The sequence below is a fragment of the Oryzias melastigma genome, linkage group LG22 (assembly GCF_002922805.2).
Source record: "Oryzias melastigma strain HK-1 linkage group LG22, ASM292280v2, whole genome shotgun sequence".
NCBI classification, from domain to species: domain Eukaryota; kingdom Metazoa; phylum Chordata; class Actinopteri; order Beloniformes; family Adrianichthyidae; genus Oryzias; species Oryzias melastigma.
In genome coordinates, this window is record NC_050533.1 from 19,064,746 (window position 1) to 19,089,598 (window position 24,853).

Sequence of the window (24,853 nt, forward strand, 5' to 3'; positions counted from 1 at the left end):
AGATCCTAAAACCATGCCCAAAAATTACTGAAAAATAAGAAATTTGGGAACAAACATTCCTTAAAAAATTAATAAATAATATGATGCTGGAGTCTTGGCCTTCGTTCCATCCAGTCCTGAGACGTGTGAGACTTTACCCAGGGACCCATGACACTCAGAAAAATGCAACATATTGAAAATCATGTAAATAGTTTTGCACGGGTGAAAATCCTCCAGCGATAGTGCTCTAGGGTTAAGACCCGCTCCAATGAAAATGGTGTTTTTAACGTGTTCTTTTGGTATTTTTCTCATAATGGAGGAAATATATAGAGAAAATGAAGCTCAAAATTGTATTTCTGAGTATTTATTTTTTTCAAATTGTTGTGACTAAGCTCATAGTGGAGTTTGGAGTGACTGAGGTTGTGGACAGGTGTCTTTTATAGAGATAACGAGTTCAAACAGGTGCGATTAATACAGGTAACAAGTGGGGGAGAGAGGATCCTCTTAGAGAGGAAGTTACAGGTCTGTGAGGGCCAGAAATCTTATTGTTTGAAGACAACCAAATACTTAACTTCCACCATAATTAATAAATTCTTTAAAATCTGATTATTTTTTTCTCATTTTGTCTCTCATACTTTTTAAGTGGGAGAACTTGCACAATTGGTGACTGACTAAATACTTTTTGCCCATATGTAAATATATACTGTGTATATATATATATATATATATACACACACATTTTTTTTGATGGCCCACAATCTGACACATCTTTCAATTGCGATTGATGTTTTGGGCAATATATAATCTTTACATCTACTTTACTACTTAAAAAAATGATTTGTAGTTTGTAGCGAGCACACACAAAAGACACAATAGAATAAACAAAAGGAGATAAATAACGGTGTCCAAACACATAGAGAGGGGTGTTTTGTCCCCCTCAGTGCTGCAGACACACAGCCTCATCACACCACAACAGGAGGCCACCAGGAAGCAGCAATGGGGTCTACCTGTAGGCTGCTGTGTGTTTTCACGAGTGCTGGAAATGTTGGCGCGCTCGGTGAACTTATTCAGAGCCGACAAAGTAATTGAAGAGGAGCTGGACGCGTTTGAGCGAGTAGAGGACGGGAGGTCACGTCACAGACCGCTCTGCATCAGGAACAATCCATCACGCCACCTCCAGCACGCGGCAGCTCATTCTCCATCCAACTCACTCAGCTCTGCTGTCGGGAGGAGCACTTCAGCCCCCTGCCTTTTACCGTTTAATTGTCCGGCGAATCGCCTCAGCGATACAAATGAAAGCACAGCTGCCCTTCAGTTAGAGTCTCATCGTACCTTCCACATTTCAGACGTATTTGTTTTCTGCATTTAGCATCATATCTGCATTTGTTTTTACAAAAAGTATCATCAAATGTTCCTCATATATTAATGTAGAGTGAACCTCTATTAGATTGATATTTTAATCACTGAAATAAAAATATCAAATATTGGTTTCAACCGGAACATCCGGCAAAAGCATCCAGATGAATCACACCACCGCAATAACAAGCAGCCTCTTTCCCCAGAACTGACATAACAGCGTGTTCTGTTTGTTTAGTAACATAACACTGAGCTGAATGTCTGTGCGTCACTGTCAGCGACCTGCAGCAGCAAGATCGTTCACCACAATACTGCAAGGCTCAGCAGCCAGCAAGCACATTTTTTACTCCTTCCATTTAGCAGCTTTGTGCAGCTTCACCATCAGCGGCAAAGCCAACACCATTTTCTCTGAAAATAAACATGGATGCAACAGATGGAAACATCTATTACAGCGTTTGATCTGTGGCTCTGAGGAGGCAGAGGATGTAATCATGTTTCTCCGGGCAACAAGCATGATGATAGTGCAATGCTTCCAATTACTGCTGCAGGCAGGTAATAAGTGTATTTCTTTAGGGAAAAGCTGTAAAAATGATTCCTGTCTTTGGGTTAAGTAACTGGATACAAAGAGCGGCTGCTGCAGCCAAACGCTGAACTGCAATTCCTTATCATCAGCCTGTTCCAACAAAACACAAGCTGATTCAAAAAATGATGAAAATTTGTAGAAAAGATCAAATTTGTACAATTTTAGCTTCAAAACTGCAGCAGAACTTAAAATGAGCCTTTAGGTATTGAGATATAGTTTTGTAAAACCAACTGCCTGTTGCTAGAACTACCCAGAATACACCATACAGTCTAAAGCACCTCAAAGCTGCTGTAACCGCTCTGGTGCTGTTCCCACTTTGGACTGTATGGTTGTGCTGTGAAGCATTAAAGAGCATCCATGACATCCATATGGTTCTGAGTCTTATGCATAAGTGAAATGGAAAATATCGGACCAGAAATAAATAAAACTCAAAAAATCACGACAAAAATATCAAACTCTGCAGTGGAACCTGATGAGATAATCCAGAAGCAAAATTAACATAAACTCACAGATATACAACAAAATCTGCAACGTTCTAAACTGTCATTGATTGAATTAAATGGCAGACAAAATAAAAGTGTTGGTGACTTTGATGAGCCCCAGTGTCATTCCTGCTGAACAGAACACTACAGGACGGTTTTGATATACACGCCACCAGGAATGGCGAGCAATCAACTCAACTGTGTCTTTCTAAGCACAGTTCAGGGGGGTCGCTGTGAGGAAGCTCTGTAGCTACGTTCACACCGGCCTCTGCAACATGCATTCAAGCAGCGCCTTCCAGTCAAAAGTCAAAGAAAACGTGTATAAATACGTGTTTCAGGGTTCAACGATCAAAACTCACATTCAGGCGTCGCTACTCAAGTAGTGGCTATTTTGGGGTTCCATATACTTGCGCAGCCTTTGAACGTGCATTGAACATTAAAACCAGTTGAATTTTGACCAATAAGGGACTCAGATTTGGTAGTGACATATGAAATGTTAATTCACTGAATCCATTGAACATTGATCATAGAGGAGAAATTAATAATTGGACTTTATGCAAGTCTTTAGTATGTTTGGAGAGAAAAATGACTCAATTTGTGTGTGCATAATTCTTGATTTTTAACTCATACAAAACATTTTGTGCGTAAGTTTGTGAACTTGTATTTTCACATTTACAAAATATACAAAGTAAATTTACACATGCACAACTTTAAATCACAACAGCTTAAAACTAACTACACACACAAATATTTAAAAGGTACACACAAAGCACCTGAAACACACACAAAACCACATTTATCCACAAATCTGATGTAAGACTCTACATGTCTCCATTTGTGTATAAATGATGCGTTTAAATGCTGCTAGAATGCTGGGTCATCAGAGATTTATTTTCAGCTGCTTTGAACTTGAATTATGAATAATATTAGGTGAAAACTTGACATTTTCTTAAACAGATGTGACCGATAATTAATATAAAAAAGTCTCCATCAGCACCTTCACCCAGTTCTCTGGTGCAAGCAGGCAGCGCCAGGTCCTTCTCCACACCCAGGGAGCGAGAGGGACGTAGGGCGGATCGACCCACTATGTTCTCTGGGTGTGGAGGAGGATCTCACGCCGCCTCCTTGCGAAAGACCTCCATGGTGAAGGGAAAGCACAGCAGTGAGGGAGTGCTCAGAATAGAGCAACTTCAGTTTTGAGTGTTTTAAAAGTGCATATTTAGACTTTTCTGTATTAATTATTGGGGCATATCGATTTAAGAAAGTGGGAAAATGTCAAGTTTTCATCAGATATTATCCACAATTTAAGTTCAAAGCAGCTGATAAAAAAAACTGATGACCCAGCATTCTAGCAGCATTTAAACGCATCATTTGCACATGAATCTTGGAAATGTGAAGTCTCACATCAGATTTGCACGTATAGGAGGTTTTGTGTGTGTATCAGATGATTGGCGCGTACTTTTTAAAGATTTGTGTGTAGTTTCATCCATCCATCCATCTTCCTGACCGCTTTGTCCCTCTCGGGGTCGCGGGGGTGCCGGAGCCTAACCCGGTGGCTGATGGGCAAAGGCAGGGTACACCCTGGACAGGTCGCCAGTCTGTCACAGGGCCTCAATCACACACATCCACTCTCACATTCACACCCAGGGGCAATTTAGAGTCACCAATTAACCTATGAAGCATGTTTTTGGACGGTGGGAGGAAGCCGGAGTCCCCGGTGAAAACCCACGCATGCACGGGGAGAACATGCAAACTCCACACAGAAAGGTCCCAGCCGGGAGTCGAACCGGGGCCTTCTCGCTGTGAGGCAAGAGCGCTAACCACTGCGCCACCGTGCAGCCCTATGTGTAGTTTCAAGCCGTTTTAACTTTAAGTTGAGTGTGTGTAAATGTATTTATTTTTTTGTATTTAGTCATTTCTGTGGATGTGAAAACACAGCTGGATGTACATAAATCTGATGAGTCTATTTGCTTTCCGTTGAAAAGAGCTGTTAAAAAAGAAGATTTATGAAATTTCTTTGATATTTCACATCGAGTCTTTTCCAATCGTAGGTGGCGGACATGTGCTAGTAATCAATAGAAGAAGAAACCCCTCCCTGCTTGTCCATTGTGAACACCATGGGCTAAATGCACCTATAAAAACCGTGTCACACACCTGCTGTGTCTGTAGCTTCACACAGCTGAGGGTGGTTCAAAAACACACTGGCTGTTAACCTTTACTCTGTCTGCTCTGATCCATGAAGGCATGTCAATGTTGCGATTTACAAATGTTTCTTTTCTTTGTCTCATAACATTTTCTAGTGTTTCACTTTTTCCATTTAGTGCTTTGTAAATAAACCACCAGGCTGAATTCTACTTACAGTTTCCAGCCAGAAGCGATCCAGGTCTAATCTCCTCTGCTGCTTGTTGAGTGTGACCAGCCAGCGCCCGCCACGCTTGTTCCTCTCATCCTCCCACATCGGTTCAATGCCGTCCTGAGGTTCAGATCATCAAAACACATTCAGAACCAGCGCACAGAACTGTTGCACAGAGGGTGCTGTTGCAGCACAACTTTCTCTCAGTGCATAAAGTAAAGATGGGAAGACTTTTTTTTTTGTTTTACATGTTAAAATAACTCAAATGTTGAAGAGGTTAGTTTTTACTCAATCTAAGAATGATGGGTGAGTCAAATGTACCTTGAAAAGGGAGTAATCACAACCTGACATCAGGTTGCTTGACAATTGGATATGGTTGTAAAGGCTGAAACAGAGTGTGCAACATAAAACATTTTAAGTTAAGCATAAAAAACAATAGTATTACATTATTTCACACACACAAAAAATATTCTGATGTTCTTACGCCCAGAAATCTTCAACCGTGTCAAACTTGGAGATGAGCCGCAGGTTGGCCTGCCATGTTTTGCTCTTGTCGTTCTTGAAGAACCACAGAGACCATCTGTTGGAAACAGGAAGGGAATCGAGCGATTAAAACCCAACAGAAACATGAAGATCTGAAGCTGAAGGGTGAAGTGCAGATTCATGATTTAAAAGGAAACATGAAAAACCTGAAAAAAAAAGCATCTTTGTCTGACCGGCGGAAAGCAGAACAGAGAGTGATGACGAAAAGCTGAAGTGTCAGAGAAATGAAAGCAGTTTTTCCGTGCTTTTAATGGAAACTTGAGCTAAATAAGTGAGATGAAGCCTCCTTTTTATGGAAGGGAGTCCATCTTGTAGACCAGCAGACACACAACAGTGTGTGAGGCATTTGGGTTATGACACTGTGCGTTTTTCTTGTTAACTTGACTGTCAAACAAGAGAAGGTCTGATTACACTCCATTATGGGGATGATACATAACAAAGACCCTCAAATGAACTTTGACAGCACGCCTGCATCTTCTGGCGCTGCGACACTAAATAAAAATGTAAATGAAGCTGTGTGTAAATGCTGACATTTCAGCTGCACCAAAACAATTGATTTGTTCTGCTTATAAATATTTGGCATATTTGGTTTTCAAAACTTTTCAGCAAACAGACATTAAAGTTGAGAGAATGTGCACTCGGGATCAAACTTTTCTTTTTGCTGATTGGCTCTCTCTTAAGTTTGGCTCATTATTTGACCTTCCTGGACTTAAATATCCCTATGGAATTTAAATACACATAATATATTCAGACGTTGCTCATTAGTATTCAGCTAAAGGGGTAAAACAGAAACTACCAGACTGTGAATTTAGAGGAAAAAAAAACACTTCACAATCCTGGACGGGGCACTAGACCGGATCCAGTCTGTTTTACAGAATAAAAACTTCTCCACATCAGAAGCAAAGTCCCTTTTACCCAAGATGCATTGTCCGTGTTGAAAGTGGAACACTTGACTAGCTAAATTAGCTGCTCTAATGTGTCTGGAAAGCAAACATGATGAGGCTAGTGTAGGAAAAAAATTGAGAATGCTCCCCTTCTGTTTGGGTTTTGTGACAAGTTTTAACCATCCAGATGGTTCTGGAAATAGCTCCGCTTCCTCTTGTGAACACAGCACTCATTATTTTCTGTGAATGGCCAATTCACGCCCCTCTGTCACTCCAACATGAGCGACTCCTTTCACGCTGCGCTCTAAAGCGGGGTAGGGGTCAAAAGTCAAACTTTAATCTTTTTTTAGAAGTGGGGAGTGTCCCAGCCACACAAACCCAAGGACTGGAGGTTTCTACGGAGAATGTAACAACTTTATGAGATGAGATCGACTGATTTCTCTAATTGTAATCTGACAATAGGAAATTAAAATGTAAGAATACGAGACCAATAATTAGATTTCTAAAAAGCAGACAGTGAAACATTTGATCTAATATATTTTTGTGTTGAAAAAATTGTTCTATAAAATCTTCAATAAAATAAATTGTCTGTTTTTAATAAGTAAAATTAATGCACATGCTATAAACAAAGTATTAATTAAGTGACAGCATGAATTTCTTAATTATTAAACTTAAACTGTCAATTTACCATCAAATTTAACATCTTTGTAATTCTGCACAGTCTGACCTGTTTTGAAGGGGATGTTTGATATACGCCTCAGGGCTCACCAGCTCCTGCCCCACTTCCTCAGATCCATCTTCTACAGGATGGGATGAACTTGGACTGCTTTCCTAAAAATAAATAAATAAATAAAAATAAAAAATCAGAAAAGTTCAGCAAAAATCGTTTATAAGAATAGAAGAAGCAGCTCCAACACTTTTCCAGAGAAATGTTGTCTATTTATTAAAAAAAAAAGAAAGAGCCACGTGGTACTTTGTCACTAACTAATAAAACAAACTAACCGTAACGATGACACAACTATAGGAAATAAACAAACTTTACTAAGGTTAAAAATTTAGTTAGAATTGACGATAAAAATATAAATTTTAAAATTGAAGCAAAAATGCTAAAAATGTAAACAACTTTTGCTTTTGAAAAATTTGTTTCCTAAATGCGACATATTTTTATTTCCCTTTTGTAATAATACTAAGGGATAAATGTGCATATTTATAACTCTAAAATAATTTAATTTCAGCTAACATCTCAAGCTAACAACTCCCCCTTTCTGGTATGAAAAGAAAAAACAAATAGTAACCGGAAACAGAAAAACAAAAACTTTATTTATATAAGTGGTCAATAGCAGTCACAGTAGCATTCTTGAGGTACAGAAAAAAGACATGCGCACTAGTTTGACAACTATTCTTGAAACTTTTTTTTAAGGACTCGACGAGTTTTCTGGTAAACGTGGAACGGTTTTAAACCGTTTGAAAACCGAGTTTAATAAATCTCGTCACATCTATACATAAGCGAGTATTTTAATTACAAATGTTGGCATTTTCTAAAGCAAACAGCACGCTGGTCGGTCTGACTGTCAGCCCAGGGGTCGGGGTTCTCCATACAGAAGCGTTTCTCTGATACAGGTCGTGGCACACAACACTCGTTTGAAAGTAGTTAAACAGCATGTGTGGAAGTAATAAAGACTAACTAAAGTCAAGGAACTAGTTATTAGACTTGAAAAAATACTTTAAGGTATATTTCAAAGTGGTAATACTTCAGGAAGACTTTCCATATGTTTGGAAATGTTCTGTACAAGGAGTACTCACCGGTTCGGCGGTCGCCATCTTACAAATCTCTGTTTGGAAAGCTCCGCTGATTGGTCCGATTGTACAACGTGACCCCACCACTGCGCGCATGCGCTTTGTGCCGCCGCTGACTCCACCCCTCTGGAACGCAGCAGCAGGCATGGCGACCACCGAGGCCAGAAGGGAGTGTGAAACAGAGGGCTGCAGCAAGGATGCCAAACTTCAGTGCCCCACGTGCATCAAGCTCGGCATTCAAGGCTCCTATTTTTGTTCACAGGTACCGCTGTCTTTCTGTGACTTTACCCGCTTCAGACGCCAGCTTCTGTCATGCACCGGGCCCTTTAGCCTCAAGAGGTTGCTAACTGTCAAGCTAGAAATGTGTGCTCTTTGCTCTCTGAACAGCAAGCACCCGCAAGGCAAACGTTAGCAAATATATCATGTCTATGTTATACTACACCTACAAAAGTGGGTGAGTTTAGCAAATATTTATAAGTAAATAGAAGCAGAGAGAAAACAATTTAGCTAATTGGTTTGTTAGCTACACCTTATAAGTGTATTGCATCTTTCCAGAAAATGGAGGGTGCAAAACTCTTCCTGTTCAATTCTGTGAAGTCTGGTGTTCTGTTACTCATTGAAGTGAATGTGTAAACCTTTTCATGGTTATTTAAAGCTCAATTGAGCTTCAAATATTACTCATGGAGGTGTTAAAAGAGTAAATGTATGTAAAAATCCAGGTTTAGCTTTCTTTATAGGTGTATGTTTGTTTGCATCACTCATTGGAGCAATAATATGTTTATTTTTTGGCAAATATACTTTTATTAATTGTTTTATATCCAATTGATTATAATTTGACATATAAACAAACTGCAACTTATTGCAATGCTATCTGATGCAAATAATCTTTTCTGTGACCAATTTTTGCTTCTCGTCTGCACCACAACTTGCTTTAAAGTGCACACTTAAACCCTTTAAACAGCTAATTTGGATCCCATTTAAGATCCTCAATGATACTGTTAGAATCAGGTATAGCAGGGAGCCTAAATGACATTGTCTTCTCACTTTACAGATGAGTAAAGTGTACTACTTAAACATTAACAATGCTCTTAATTTTCCCTCTCCAGGAGTGTTTCAAAGGGAGCTGGGCATCTCACAAGTTGCTTCACAAAAAAGCAAGTATGTATTAAAAACCAAAGTTACACTGTTTGGTGTCACGATTTTAAAGTCTTTTCAAGTGTTGGGGCTTAAATAACTCTGGGTCAAACCTGTGAGTCCTGCTGTCCTGCTTGTTTTCCCAGCTGACCCTGGCTTTGCCTCTTATTGGCAAAACACTCCTGACCAAGCATGGATGTCTAATACTAAACCAGCAGGATACGTCACTTAAAGACAATCGTATTCGTTTAGCTTATAAAGGTTTAGTAATGCATGTCTGACTACCTAAATATCATAACCCAGCCTGCAGAGGCTGTTAACCCATTAATATTACATTATTTGGACTAACTTAATTCTTCAACCACTTTTGCAGTAATCATAATTCCAGCAGTTTCTAAAGTGGGTTAAAAAGTGCTTACGCAATCCATGGTTCTGTTGCGGAGCAAAGCCGCTCTACACTGTTGTGCAGCACTTTACTTTAGAACGCTAAAAAACACTTTTCTCCATCTCAGAGTCCATTCGCATCTAGTAACATCCCCAGTGTTAAAGAGTTCATGTAGGTGTGGGGTGCTCATTACATCGATCCTAATCAAGTGATCATTCGCTAAAGACATGTGGGTAGATTGTGGTTCTTCACAAATAAATTAAAATATATTTAAAAAAAAAAAATTCAACATCAAATAATATTCGTCTGTGTGAACTACATCACTTGATTGACATGCAGAACAGTCAAATTGAAGCAGCGGCGACGATTTACGCTAGCGAGACAGAGTTATCTTAACCAGACGAGAGGATCAGGGGCGGAGCTGCTCAGCTCAGCTCCAAAAGCCACGCCCCCTCAGAGAAGATTTTTGAACCAGATTCTTCAGATCAACATGAAAAAATGCTTTTTCAGACATTTAAGTTATGAGATTTTGGTTAAAAACGTAATAACCATAATTAAAACTCTACTGGGAATGTTTTTTTAAATAATAAATTGTCATAGGGGGACTTTAAGCTATTTCTTAACATTGCTTAGTTGTTTGTATAACTAAGACCAATAATTCCCTTCAAAAGACAACTGCAGGATTCTCATATGGTTGATTAGAAAACTCATCAGTGGGGCAGGGTTTACTAATTTCTCATAGACGGCTAATATTAAATATGAAAAGACTAATATTACATTTGGATAACAGGGCTTAAAGTTTCCAATAAAGAAACAGTGTTCCTTCATTTATCACAGGAGTAATATTCTAAAAATAGCCCACAACAGGTGTAATCTGTGAAGTAGCTTTATTTTTTAACAATTATGATGATGTTTTAAGGCGGTAAAACTCTTCACTACTCACTTTTATCACACAGATGTGATCATTTTCTCATTTATATCTCTTGTTTAAACTCTAAAAGTATAAACTTTCACAGATTAATAAGTCCAGAATTATAGAATGGAAACAAGATTGAAGATTGATGTAAATTTGGCAAATTGAACACATTCAGCACTGGAGACATGGCACAATGAGATTGATTGACAATATAGTCAATCAGGACACTGTATACTATGATAACAATATAAAAAATTGCTCACAAAATACCGGTAAACAGTAAAGGGCCGCTGTACAGTCTTCATCATTCAGAGTTTGGTGTTTTCAGAAGAAGAAAAGAACCAAAACGAAGCCAAGAACTGTGTAGAGAAGGACATTAACACAGACCCATGGCCCGGCTATCGCTACACAGGAAAGCTACGCCCTTATTACCCCCTGGTAAGTTCTTTTTTTCTTCAAAACGTACCCAAAGATGAGGACTTTTTAAGAGTGGTGTCTTTCCCTGTCGGTCTTCAGACTCCCATGAGGCTTGTACCAAGTGGAATCCAGAGGCCCGACTATGCCGACCATCCCAGAGGTAACGCTCTCCTGCTGGTTAAACTGGTTCAGATTCGGCTCAGAAAGCCTCCCAGTCTTGGACAGGTTTTTGTGAAAGTGACACTCATGGCTTTATTTTGTTTCCAGCAATTCTATAGAGTCTAAAATATAAAGAAGCTAATGGAATCTTCCTGATACCGTCATTTGATTTATCTCTTGATCTGACTTTATGCTGAAGAAGTTTCTGAGTTTTGCGCTGAAGGAGAGTTTTTTAATGAAATTCCAACTTTATTTGAGTGCAATAATTGAGTTTGCAGGGTATTGGAGGGTGTCTTCTGTGGGATCTAATGAGTGCGGCGAGGCTTTTCCCAGTCACATTAGGGGTGTGATGTGTGACCAGGCTGGAAGCTGCGAGATCGCTGTGACCCCGTCTTCGCTTCACTTTCTCCTGTGTGTTGTTGCTTCTCATATTAACTCGGCTGCAGACGAGCATTTAAATGAGTTGATTTATCGCAGTTTGTTGACCCCAGCCATACCTGGAAAATTGCACGGTGAGATGTGCCCAAGCGGAAATTGAAACCGCCGCAACGGAACAGGATGTAGCTAATGACATGGACTGGATAAGCTACTAGTTTGCTCTGAGAGCTGTAACCTGTTGCCATCCTGCTGTGGTCAGGAGAATGAGCTCAGCCAAGCGTGAATTTAGTGCGCTTTGCATGAATGGGCAGCAGAGCTGATGATGTTGACTCAAAAACTACACCCAGACCGATCCCACAGTCACACACATTCACCCACTGTGATGAAAATGGTGTTTTTAACATGTTCTCTTTCATTTAAGCACTTTAAATAACATCTTCTTGCACATGAAGTCACATGAGAAGGATCTATCATCTTGCTAATTATATTTGACAAACCCTGAAGAGGCAAGAGCTAAAATGAGCCAACATGTGTCGTGTTCTACTAATAGACGCACAAAATAAAAATAATTCAAGGGGGAAAAAAATTGCTTTTTTTTAGTTATTTCCAGGGTTGAATGTTACAACAAAACTACTAAATTCATTTGATTTACAAGTTGTAATTTAACTCCTGTCTAGAAGTTTAAGGGGGCCATACCGTGTTTTTCTTACATGCTTCAGAGTAAACTATATCCATAAATATGATCATATATTTCCTTTGAAAATTATTATTTATGAAATATGAGTCATTTTTCTAAACTTTTTTCATACCCGGAAGTAAAAGGACTCGATCTCTGAGGCTCCGCCTTGCACTCCTTGAGGGTGTCGCCCATTTCACGATGTCGATGTAGAGCAAATTTTTGTTTTATTGATGTACATTAGGGCTGGGAATCACTGGGTTTTTAGAGGATTAGTCAGAAATGTGTGAATAGATCAAAATACCACTTTGGGGTTCTTTATAGTGATGATTGAACAGTATAATACACTTAAAAGCTCAAAACGTTGATTTTCAAAATCATTAAAGGTGGGATTTTAAAAAATAAAAAATCTAACAGAAAAGCAGCCATTTTTGACTGAACAAGGTATTTGCTCTTAAAGAAAACATTTATTTTCTAAAAAAAAAAAAAATAAAGTAAATAAGTTATTACAATTATACTATTACTGTTCACTGATTGACACTAATTTCCTTAATTTTGTTGGATCAGTGATCCACCAATAGCTGCATGTGAAGTTGACCTGATCTGCCTCCACAAAGGCCTGAACACCAGCCAGTCTCTGCTGTGAGGGAAGACTAACTGACAGGACCGCCCACCAGCTCACGTCTGCATGAGCTTCTGCAGGGAATTGCAACAGTCAGTTCCAATCAGGGGGGTCGTCTGCTTATCAATCGCTCGGCCAGTTTGTCACTTTTTTTTGTAGTTAATGAAAGTCACAATTTGCAATTTATAAAAGGCCAATATAAAAAAAATAGGAGCTGCAACCACAGATTTACTCGTTATCTAAAAGAAATCCACCATGAAGCTGAGTTAGCAGCATTTGTTGTCAGAGATGAAGCTAAAGCTAGCAGAAGCAAAGGGAACTTAGATGATATTGGCTTTGAGGGGAAGTAAAAAGAGAAAAGCTATGAGGAAACTCGTGAAATTCATGGACGGTCACGCCTTTTTAAAGGGGCCCTACCATGAAAATTCTTTGAGGTTTCAGCCAAGAACCGATGTGCCAAAAGTGCCTGTAATGTACATTATTCCTATAGATACTTAAAAATACACTTACCACATACATGAGATCTCTTAAGGTGACATGAGCCTCAATGGAACTGCAAGACACTTCTGCTCCTCCCCGTCATCCTCCATGGACCTGGACAAGCCAAAAACACACAACCCCCATGTGACTAAGGCTTTACGTTTAATAGCATGTTGGCTTCCCTGCTGGTTAGCTGGATCAGGTGATTACAGGTTGGGATTGATTCAACATACCTGATCATGGTAATCAGTAGCAATAGGGAAAAGAGCAGGATGGGAGCTGCTGTAACACTTTCTGCCTCGTGGCCATTCCCCCATCTTTTATTTACCATTAAACATTGTTTTTTTTTCTATGCTTGTTAACATTACACCCCTTTTTTATTGTGCAGCCTTGCCACAATAACCTTTACTTCTTTGTCATGTTTCACACTTGAGAAATAGATATTCTTGGTCATGGTTTGCTTCGATTAACAATGAGGACTAATTGATAAGATGTCTTAAGTGTACTAACAGATTTTTCGGAGGTGCGTCAGAGCGTGAGTAAGCTCGGTTGATTTTTGAGCTCACCCTGTAGACTCTGCCGCCAGGAGGGGGGCTGTATTTGACTTGTACACAAATTGTTCTCATGTCTGTGTTGCTAGGCAACAGCTCATGTTCATCCAGCAATCATTTTCTTGACTTGGTAAATTATAGATCAGTGAATTGTTTATGGAGCCTCTGCTTTGACCGACACTTGTTTGTATTCTCTGCTCGGCGAGAATCTCCGGGCTCGGTTGAATAAATAGCTGGATAACAAGTTTGCTGTTTTATTGCCGAGCCGTCTGACGGCGCTGAAACCTCTGCTTCCTTGTTCTCCACACAGCAGTGACAGTTCTGCTCTGTTCTGACGAGACGGCAGTGTGAGTTTCGTTAGCTTACCCCTTTCAGGTGCTGAAGCCGTAGTGTAGTCCCTGCTGGAGCTGCTAGATACTCATAGTACCAGAAAACTGCAAAAGGCTTTTAGGATTCTTCTGGATTTGAGAATCAAATTTGTAAAAATGTGGACTTTTGTTCAGTTTGCCGTAAAGGATCCCTTAAAAAAGATAAAAATTGTATTTTTCAAAACCATACTAACTCTAATTGAGTAAAAATGTAGTTAATTTTAACAAAATTTTAATCATCAAATCCATTTTCTTTAAAAATAGAGACAAAGATTCACTACAGCTTTAAGCCACTGAATTGAACGTAAAAAAATGCTTTGATAATTTCATGAAAACCAATTGGCTATTTCAACACTTTTAAAGAAAAGCGATCTTTTTAGACTTAAAAAAGTTTCCAGGCTGGCAGCTTTAGCTCAGAATACGCAGCATTTGACAGCCAGTGAAACGTGTAGGGAACTCCACGGCTCATTATCTTCAGTTTGAGACTGCAGTGCAGCAGCCGGAGTCACTTATGAAGCTGCTGGCCTCAAGTGGCAGGCAGGAGAGCTGCCACTCTCATGGATATTCAGACAGCTTAATGAGACGGAGCGAGAGTTCGAAGGAAACTATTTTAAGGCCCGAGAAGAAATACGATTTCTGATTTTGTATGTTTAAAAAAAACCCAACAGATTAGTCTAGAAAAGTCGTACATTTAAAAAAAAAAGAAGCATGTGTTACAAAAATTCAGTAAAGCACTGTGTTTATAGAGTGAAATGTAACATCCGACTCTTCAGACTGTGAATTATCAAACTCTTAAAGACTTGCTCCAATGGAAATTGTGTTTTTGGTGTTTTTTTTACTTTGCATGTTCTTGTGGCATTTTTCTCGTAATTGTTGCGGTCCAATAGGTACACAAGCATCAGCCCAAGTGAACAACAAGGCAGGCAAAGGATGCAGCGTGTCAACAATAACAATGATGGAGGACATCCATAAGGAAAATTAAGCTTAGATTAGCATTTCTCACTATTTATTTTTTCAAATGATAGTGAACTAGGAGCTGAAGAAAAAATGAAGGTGGAAAAAATCACATGTTTCTTGTTACTTGGAAAATAGGAAATATTTTGTGTCAGTTTGTAAATTCACAACTGAGCCAACAGAAATTAAATGTGGAGTTCCCCAGGGCTCCATCCTGGAGACACTTCTATTTAACATCTACATGCTACCACTGACCAAAGTTATAAAGAACAACAACGTTCCTTGTCTATGGTACCTAATGTCCTTGAAAATGTTCTAGAAAATGACACACATTTGTTGATTTTGGTGAAAAATGGCACAATCATGATTAAAAGACCACTGGGGATTCTTGTACACGTGTTCCTGTGGCATTTTTCCTCATGATAGATGACATTTATAAAGACAATTAAGCTTAAATTGGCATTTCTGACTATTTGTTTTTTCAAATCATGGTGAATTGGGAGCTTAAAGAAAAATTAAGTTGGAAAAAAAATCACATGTTGCATGTTACATGGAAAACAGGAAATATTTTGTCAATTGGCAACTTCATATCTGAGCCAACAGAAATTACATGAGGAGTTCCCCAAGGCTCCATCCTGGAACCACTTCTATTTAACATCTACATGCTCCCACTGACCCAGGTTATAAAAAAAACAGTCACCAAAGCTATGGTGACTAATGTCTTAGAAAATGATACATGTTTGTTGGTTTTGGTCAGTACAATCATAATTAAAAGACCACTGGGGATACTTGTACAATAGATCAGCACTGCAGTTGAATATCCATTCATTTTCTTAACCAGCTGTATCTCATTTGAGGTCACGGGTTCCCAAAGCCTGTCCCGGCTACTGTTAGGCGAAGGCGGGCTACACCCCGGACAGGTCGTCAGTCTGTCACAGACCCACACATGCACACCTTGGTACAATTTAGAGTAACCAAGTCAATTGACAATTACACATTGAGCTTTCTAGAGTCCTCTGCTGTAGATGCCATGCTTCTTCTAGACATGCAACTGCTTTCTAGGAATTGTTTCTTGTCCTGAACTTTAATCCACTTTTTGGGTCTTTAAAGCTTCCAGGAGTCTGACTTCACAGAAGGTAAAACCTAAAGCTGCCATGAATAGAATTTATTTTTATGGTTTTAGTTTCAGTGTAGCAGAATGGGAGCAGCACATGATTTATTCAACCGTTACTTGTGATGGAAAAGAGAAATCGATCTGGAGAATGTAAATCCAGCCCTGCTAGGACCTATCAGAAAATTGATTGACTGACAGCAGCTGCTGCTTCAAGGTCCTCCTTCAAAGAGCTCTTCAGCTTGGCAGAGGTTTAAACTGTGAGTGATGCCAGTTGACTGTCCTTGTTTCCGGCCCACAGGGATGTCCGAGTCCGAGCAGTTCTTGAAGGGGACGTCGCAGATCAAGATCCTCTCTGCCGAGGACATCGAAGGCATGAGAGTTGTTTGCAAGGTGACAAACTCTCCGTCTTTACACGTCCAGTTTACAGATTGATTTTTGACCCAGGTTTCTATTGCAGCTGGCCCGAGAAGTGCTGGATATTGCGGCCTTGATGGTAAAACCAGGTGTCACAACAGAGGAAATCGATCATGCCGTGCATTTGGTATGTACACCCCCACAAACACACAAACAGGAGCAGCAGAAAATCCCCAATTTTATATTGTGTCAAAGAGCCGGCACATCCATCCTTATCGGTACACTCCAGCTCAAACAGGAGGGTTCAGGCCACATCCAAGTTCCCAACTCCTTTGGTCAGATCCGATCAAATCCACTAGAAATCTTGAAGCAAAACAAATCCATCAACAAAACCCTCAAGAGTCCTCTAGTGCCAATCCATGAGTGCAATTGATGGTTGATAACCCCTCTCTTTGCCCCTGTGGGTGAAGCTTTTTGGGAAACAGGTTAGTGTTGAGGCAAATAAATACTTGTTTCCATTATCAATCTCTCCATCAACAAAGGGACTCTAGTTTGCGTTCTAGTCTTTAACCCGTTTAAAGACTAGAACCTTATTTGGATCATTCATACTTTGAGAAGTTGTAGCTGGAACTATGTTGATGAAGAACATCTGTTGGAGTTGCTGCGTCTTCTCTAGTATTGCTCTGCTTTTATACACGTAGTCAGTCCTGTTCTTCATGCTGCAGGGCTATGTGGTCACATTATGCATAAATATGGCCACGCTCGTGCCATTATCTGTCTCCGTAAACAACGCTCTGTGTGTGTGTTCAGGCCTGCACAGCGAGGAACTGCTACCCATCACCCCTCAACTACTACAACTTCCCCAAATCCTGCTGCACGTCGGTCAATGAAGTCATCTGTCACGGCATCCCAGACAGAAGGTCCCTGCAGGAAGGAGACATCCTCAACGGTTGGTGCATCACAGTTTTCATCTGACGGGCCCCAACAAGCCGAGCTTTGATCTTCCTCTCAAACTAGAAAAGGCGTGAGATTCTGAAACCTCAAAGTCAAGTCCTTGGAAGTGTCGTGCTGTAGTACCAGAATATTTTTATTAGCGAGAGCTGGAGAGGGATTTGTTTTCCCGTGACGAGTAGTTGTGGCAGCGTTCTGAAGCGCTGTCGGCAGGAGTTTGGCCAATTTTAGCCGCTTTTTATGAATGTGTCTGCTGTGACGTCCACCGCTCCCCTCGGAGCGTCTGATAGAGCGCTTCCTACCAACTTATCTCTGGCTGTGCGTTCCCACAAGACGAATCATTTCATTAACCTTTCCCGGCGCTGCTTTGCCAGTCGGAATCTGTATATTTCCTCTTTAGTGGTAGAAGTCTGTTTGGAGAGTCTCACTTTCATCTGCCGCTCATTCACAACATTTAGTCTTTCAAACGGATGCTGCTGTTAACGCTACGCTTTCCATTTAACACAATGAACAAACATATTTCTTCCTCCTTCACTCTTCCAGTGGACATCACCGTCTATCATAATGGTTTCCATGGCGACCTCAACGAAACCTTCTTTGTGGGGGAGGTAGATGAAGGAGCCAAGAAGCTGGTCCAGACGACGTACGAATGCCTTATGCAAGCCATCGACTCCGGTAGGCTCCGCCCAGGTTTTCCTTCCTTTACCCGACTCAAGTTTGTTTGTATTTAAGCTACATTGTTTCTGAAGCAAGATCAGGAAATACAAATGTGTTAAACTGTTTAGTTTTTTAAGCCATAATTCATAAAACAAACTTCAAGTGTGTTATATACCCTTTTCACGTTACGTCACACAAAATGGCGATTGTGCAGTGACTTCCGGTTATATGTTATGTCTATGGTTTAGAACAGCAAAGCTGAACGCTGTTTAAATAAATTGTGTCAAACAGCGTTCAGCTGTCAGCTTTGCCATTCTAAACCTGAACAGCGGAAGTCACTTTTCACATTTTTGGCCTCGTCGCCGTTTTGTCTGATGTCACCGTGAAAAGGTCTGTCCAGAAATCTCCCTGAAAATGAATATAAATTGACAATTTTAATGTTCTTGTTGTGTTTTAAGATTTACACTTTTATTTAACTCACAGACTTTAGAGCTATTTGGATGGACTAAGATTACCCTGACGAATCAAAAAAAACTTTTTGCCTTGAGTTACTTTTATTTTTCAGACAAGGGTTTTTTTTTTCAAAATGAAAGTATGATTGTTGTTTTTGTCGAGGAATTTCTGGGTAAGATCCTCTGAATTTATTGCAGAAACAAGATTATTCCTCTTTACAACCCTATTCAGTTCAATCCAGAGCTGAGTGTCAGTGAATACTACTTTCAGACGTGAAAAAAAAGTTTCTATAAACTAAATTAGTTTAGTTCCAGACTGGAGGATGACCAGTGTAGCCGATATGTTACATATGGAACCAAAATATTTTATGCTTACATTATACAGAAACTTTGACTCCCTTCATATGTGGAGACATAACATTTGGAGCCCACTGCAGGATGTCAGGTCATCCTGAAGGGTTTAGAAAATAAAGTTCAAAAATACAAACTGGGAAGACCATTTTATTTAATTGATGGAAATTTCAAAATAAAATCTTTTGTTTTATTTTGAAATGTCTTGGAAGAAGTGTGACTTTCTTTAAAGTAAAACGATTGGGTCAGATATGAACCTGTCTGGAATTGGACAGGAATTTTGGTGTGCCTGTAAACTGATTGATTTTCACAATAAAAGCACATATTTCAATATTTCAATTCACTCAATATTTGTGTTTGCATATTTTGTCAGATGAAAAAGGAAAAGCTTTGAAAATAAAATAATTTGATAAGACAACGGGGCTGAAGCTTTTGAAAAAAAAATACATTAAAGAAAAAACCTTTTTTGATCACTTTCAAAAGTGGTCATTGTGATTTTAGAATAAAGTCACGTTGGAGGTAAACAGAAGCTGCTTCGTCTGTCCTGATCTCTTCAGTGAAGCCTGGCGTTCGCTACAGAGAGTTGGGGAACGTCATCCAGAAGCACGCCCAGGCCAACGGCTTCTCCGTGGTCCGGAGCTACTGCGGCCACGGCATCCACAGACTCTTTCACACCGCCCCCAACGTGCCACACTATGCCAGTGAGTGTCCACACAGAGGCCAGAATCTGAGTCCTGTTCTTGCTCTGCGGTGCATTAATGCTGTCGCTGTCACTGAACAGAAAACAAAGCAGTCGGAGTCATGAAGCCGGGTCACGTGTTCACCATCGAACCCATGATTTGTGAAGGTGAGTTGGGAAGATGAAGCTTGTAGAAGATTGAGAATCTGTTGATTTTGAGGATCCGAGTCCTGATCTAATACTTTTGTAATTTGTTTCAAAAATGAGCAAATTTAAGAAGCAGATCCAGGTTGTCCTTGATTTTTTTATTAAATCAATCTTTTATCATTTAACTCTTTAACTTTTGCACTTTTGTGAAGTAGCTTGAACGATCAAACAAAAAATGTGCATCTAATAAAAATAGTTGATAATAAGTCATGTGAGAAAGTTTAGTGACAAGTTTAGGATCTATTCAACAATTTTGATCATATGATTCAAAGTTGTAGCATGATTGTGATGAGTATTCATGATCAATTTAATCACTACTAGTTTTGATTACTTTTGATGGTCATGGATTTCCTTTCCTTATTATTCCTTTGTAAAAATAAGCTTGAAAAATAAAGCACTGACTATAATAAGGATAAAAGAAATATCTGATCCTGATCAGGACACAACATTTGATTCCAATCGGGTCTGAAACTACTTAATCAGGCCCAATTTCTGAACACATGATCAGATTGAGACATCTCAAGAATGTTGTTCCTTTGTTGTTAGTGATTTAACGATTCAGTCAAACCACTTTCTCTTTGCCCCTAAAGTCAAACGTCTGTTTTCCTACTAACAGAAATGATCAATACTAGGGATGTAACGATTCAGTCAAGCTACGATTTGATTCCATTCACAGTTTCCTAGTCGCGATTTTGAAATTTTTCAGATTTTTTTCTCAACACAATGAATTAAAGATATTTTAAGGCCAAGTATGTATTATTAGACTCCTTCCTGGGAAGGAGTCAGAAGGGAAATGGTCTCGATGCCGCGTCGTCACCATGACTGCTGTCGTAGTAGATTGTTCTAAGTTTCATGAAAATGTAACGTTGCAGAGTGAGGAACAAATCTCAGCTTTGCATGAATTTGTGTTAGAAGTTGCGATCGCAACATCACAAAATCCTGGAGGGTCTGACTTATGTGAAACTCTAAAATCTGAAGGAGCTGCGAGAATTTCCCAGTAGGGAGCGCAGATGAACAACACACAGCCAGTCCGCAATGCACTTGTGCTCTGGAACAGCTGATGTCAGACTTTCAGAGGCACTCCGGTGTCCGGTACCGTCAGATGTTTAATTGATGCGGCGCTGACTGTCTCAGGTGGCTGGCAGGACGAGACGTGGCCCGACGGCTGGACGGCGGTGACTAGAGACGGAAAGAGGTCGGCTCAGTTCGAGCACACCCTGCTGGTGACGGAGACCGGCTGCGAGATCCTCACTCGCCGGCTGGAGGAAAACGGACGCGCTCACTTCCTGAGCCAAATGTAGGCTGGACTGTCACGCACCGCCGACTGGACTGTACCAGACCGACCCAGCACACACACAAACACACGATCCAAAATCAAGAGGCACCACTCCAAGAGCTCAGCTCGACTGAAGCTCACATGAAATAAATGTTGGTTCCTCAACCTAAATGAAAGTACTTGAATGTGTCTGTATCCAATGTGGACGACCTCATTAGTGAGATCTGTATCCTGCGAGGGAAACAGAAGAGTATTTATGCTTTTACTTCACCAGCAGACGTGACATCAGTCTGCCTTCACCTCTGTGATCCAGAGTTTTTACTAGCTGGCTAGTTGATGTTTGTTGTTGTTCGGAGCTCAGGGCAAATTCAACTAGTGCAGCACTCTCTATTTTCTTTCAGCCTCTGCTAACCTTCAGAATTCCACCACGATGGAGTCAAAACAATCAGCAATACTCAACAAAACGGCCTACAAGGCTTCAAACCCACCGACTTAGTTCAAGAAAATTAGTTGGTGTGAAAAAAAAAAAACAAACTGAAAGATTATTCTCCGGCTCGCTGAAAGAAATGCTGGCAGATGTAACAAACGTATTTTCACCAGCGCCTTTAAGTATTAACAGCTGTCTCATTCAGATTTGACAGGCAATGGTTGCCAAGAGAGTCGATGCAGCCTCCGTGTTTCCAAAGCCCTGGTGTAGCAAACCGAGCCTTAACGGGAATCTCACAATTAAAGCTTTCTGAGTGTCTACACCCCCCCCCTCCTCCCCAACACACACCATTAACTTCTCAGTTTGTTTCTGATTCTTTTGCTGCACGCAGCGTTGTTTCCACACTTTCAGAGAGCCAATGTGATCGGTTCTCCGCCATCTTTGTACTTCTAATGGAGTAATAAATGACTCTTCAGTAGCTCTGTGTGGGTGACTCTGTCCTTGAAACAAATCAGTGATCGGAATTTCTGAAGCGCCTTCGTTCATCAGCCTTTTCCTGAAGCAAATTCCTTTTAATACATTAAAGTGACTTTTTCACAGTTTATACAGCTGTCTTTCTTTAGTATTGCTGCATGAATATATGTTTTTTTCTATTTCGTAGATGTGGATGTCTAATGTTTGCCCTAATAGTACAGATTGACCAGAGAGCTTTGATCTTCGCCCCGTAAAGCTCACCACATCAAAGAATTGACAGGTTTTTAAACCCTTTGATGAAATCCAGAAAAAAATGTAAATCTTTTCAGTGAACTGTAGATGGTGGCATTTATGATCCATTACTCACGTTAGCTTAAGACGCAAAAAATAGACATTAGCACCTTATTTACTTGATCCACACATTTTTTGTCTTACACATCAGTTGTCCACTGTTTCACAACTTGACAACTAATTTTAAACAAATCCCTGCAACAATTTAGCTGAATTTGGTTTTTCAAAATAAAACCAGAAACGATGATTTTTCAATGATTTTAAGAGTTTGTCTTTTAAGGTCAGTCCAGTTCACACTTTAAACAAAGTTATACTTTTTAATTATTCATCAAACTCAGACATTAAATCCAGCAAATTTGTTCTCTAAGCTGAACTTACAGGGTTCTATAAAACAAATTATTTTTAAATAGACCAAATCTTCTGCTACCCAGTGACCTCAGTGACATTACAGACTTTGAGGCCATTAAAGTTCACTTTGCTATTTAGTGCACTGGTTGTTCTTTATGCGACAAAATATGGATGACCTCTTGTAGTATCTATTACGTTTTCGGGTAAAAAAAAAAAAGGTCAATGTGATATTTAGCATTTATGTAAAAGCAGTTAAAAGTCAGATTTTAAGAAAAAAAAGAAAAATCAAGACACAAATCAACAATCAAACTTTTGATTTTTCTAGTTTGTTTTGGTAATATTAACGTGATGAATAACTGCTTAAACATATAAAAGATGAATGTAGGCTGTTTAAGAAGTGCGACTAATACTCCTTGTAAGTTGCTTAAGTAAATGTTATTTCTACCAGCCACCTGTGTTCCACACTGATCCAAAAGACCAAGTGACACAGAAAACTAAATAATATAAATACAAAGAACTTCCCGCTTTCTCAGTGATCTTGATATATTTCACCACAAAAGGAAAGCTCCACAGAGACTCCAAACTCCCATGTAATTATATAAATGAATAAAAATGAAAGAGGATTTCCAGTGTTTTCCACATGACTGTTCAGCAGATGCACAGACGCCCCGCTGAGACCGTTACACCTGTGGGATGAGATGGACCTCATTTGGGGATTCATAATTAGCTGACTGACCTCTTAGCAGCTCAGAGCTCCAAACACAAAACGGATCGAGTTTTCTGCACTAGAGGACAAGAGAGGAGTATAAACTGAAGAAAATGAGATATTCTTCATATTTGTCTGCAGATTTATTAGTGGATGGAGACCCGAGTTGGTAGGAGGAGGGAAGGGAAACTTTCAGAAATAGAGATTGAAGGTGAAGAAGATAAAACATTTGATCCAGAATGATATTAAGTCCAGAGAATAAAAAAGTATTATAGGATGGGACGATGCAAAGCAAAAGTTGAAGTTGCACAGTCTGCTTCTGCAATAAATTATGTGTCATTAGGTGCAAATTGTTGCTTCCAAGGTTTGGAGTTAGCGTAGTTACAATAATATTTGTTGTAGCGCTATCCAAACTGTTTTGTAAATACGCTTGACAAATGTATATCACATTTTTCCTTACAAATATACATCTTTTTTACACATGCTCTAATATCTTTTAGACACAAATGCTTTTCTCGACAGAAGAATTAATATAGCAAAAATCACTAAACAATTCTATACTTACATTTTTTTGTAAGTAAAATGTATTTGCAGATGCAAAACTCAACAATGACACTCTTGTAGACACAGTGTAACAACTGCAACATACTTTTAAAAGGAATAGAACTCCCTACAACCGGCACAACTCACAAAGTTTGTGATACAAATCAGTGTCACGTAAAGTTTTCCAAACCGATGAAGGAAACCAGAACTCCCTACACTCCCCCTGCTTTAAACTTTTAGGGGTAATGGATGATTATTTATCTTTGGAAATAATTGGCAAATAAAAGTACTAAACAATCCTCATGGAAGGTTGTCTCTCTCTTGTCAGTACTTTTCCCTTTTATTAATTTTTTTAGCTTTTATCCTCCTTTAACCTCTCGGATCTCGTTCTCCTCGTCCCGAGTACAGTGTCCTGACCAAATTTGCTAACTTCTTCCTGGATCTCAATGATCAGATCTGGCATCCATGTGGAGCTGAAAAGACTGGGTCAAAGTTTAGCTCGATTTCACAACCCAGACCAGCTGATATTTTTAGAATCTGTGTTTGGACTTTTGTATTCTTTGTTACATGAGAGCAGACGCTTGTTAAGGGCATTCTTCACACTTGCCTTGACAACAGTTGTTGCCTGACCTTTGGTTGTCTGATCCTCCAGACAATACATGCTCCTGTCTGATATGGACTTTGTGGATCTAGAAAACACTTGAAGTCTTGAATCAATTTCTGACCTTCCATTTTTTTTCCAAGCTTGCTATGGGTTATCTATGTTAGAGATGTAGATAATGGAATATTTTTTGTCAAACAAATCACAAGACACAAGAAAGAAGTAAAGTTATCACCTCACAGTGTCTTGTAGTAGTTTTCAACTACAGTTATTTGGAATAAAATGTTAATTTAAGGTTACATTAACGCAATTTTCTTTAAAAACTTTTCAACCTATTTTTACTTAAATTTAACTTGACCAAAGTTAGAGCAAATGGCAAATGATAGTGAGAAATACTGATACTTT

At 39.5% G+C, this 24,853-nt stretch overlaps 2 protein-coding genes across 2 annotated transcripts in view; one reads left to right on the forward strand and one right to left on the reverse strand.

Annotated features, from left to right (window-relative positions):
* Positions 1-8,001, reverse strand: part of eif4eb (eukaryotic translation initiation factor 4eb) — an 8,910-nt gene extending 909 nt beyond the window's left edge. Inside the window, exons 1-5 of the mRNA XM_024267585.1 lie at positions 7,984-8,001; positions 6,908-7,011; positions 5,238-5,333; positions 5,075-5,138; positions 4,760-4,873 (exon numbers count right to left, since the gene is read on the reverse strand). Coding sequence (XP_024123353.1) covers positions 4,760-4,873; positions 5,075-5,138; positions 5,238-5,333; positions 6,908-7,011; positions 7,984-8,001 — 396 coding nt within the window. The remainder of the gene's footprint in view (positions 1-4,759; positions 4,874-5,074; positions 5,139-5,237; positions 5,334-6,907; positions 7,012-7,983) is intronic.
* Positions 7,975-21,963, forward strand: metap1 (methionyl aminopeptidase 1). Its single transcript, XM_024270414.2, has 11 exons — positions 7,975-8,239; positions 9,084-9,135; positions 10,741-10,850; positions 10,929-10,989; positions 16,430-16,521; positions 16,589-16,672; positions 17,296-17,434; positions 17,980-18,111; positions 19,454-19,597; positions 19,678-19,743; positions 20,917-21,963. Exons 1-11 carry the CDS (start codon positions 8,072-8,074, stop codon positions 21,081-21,083), a joined length of 1,215 nt encoding a protein of 404 aa, XP_024126182.1. The 5' UTR covers positions 7,975-8,071; the 3' UTR covers positions 21,084-21,963.
* Positions 21,964-24,853: the final 2,890 nt, after the last annotated feature.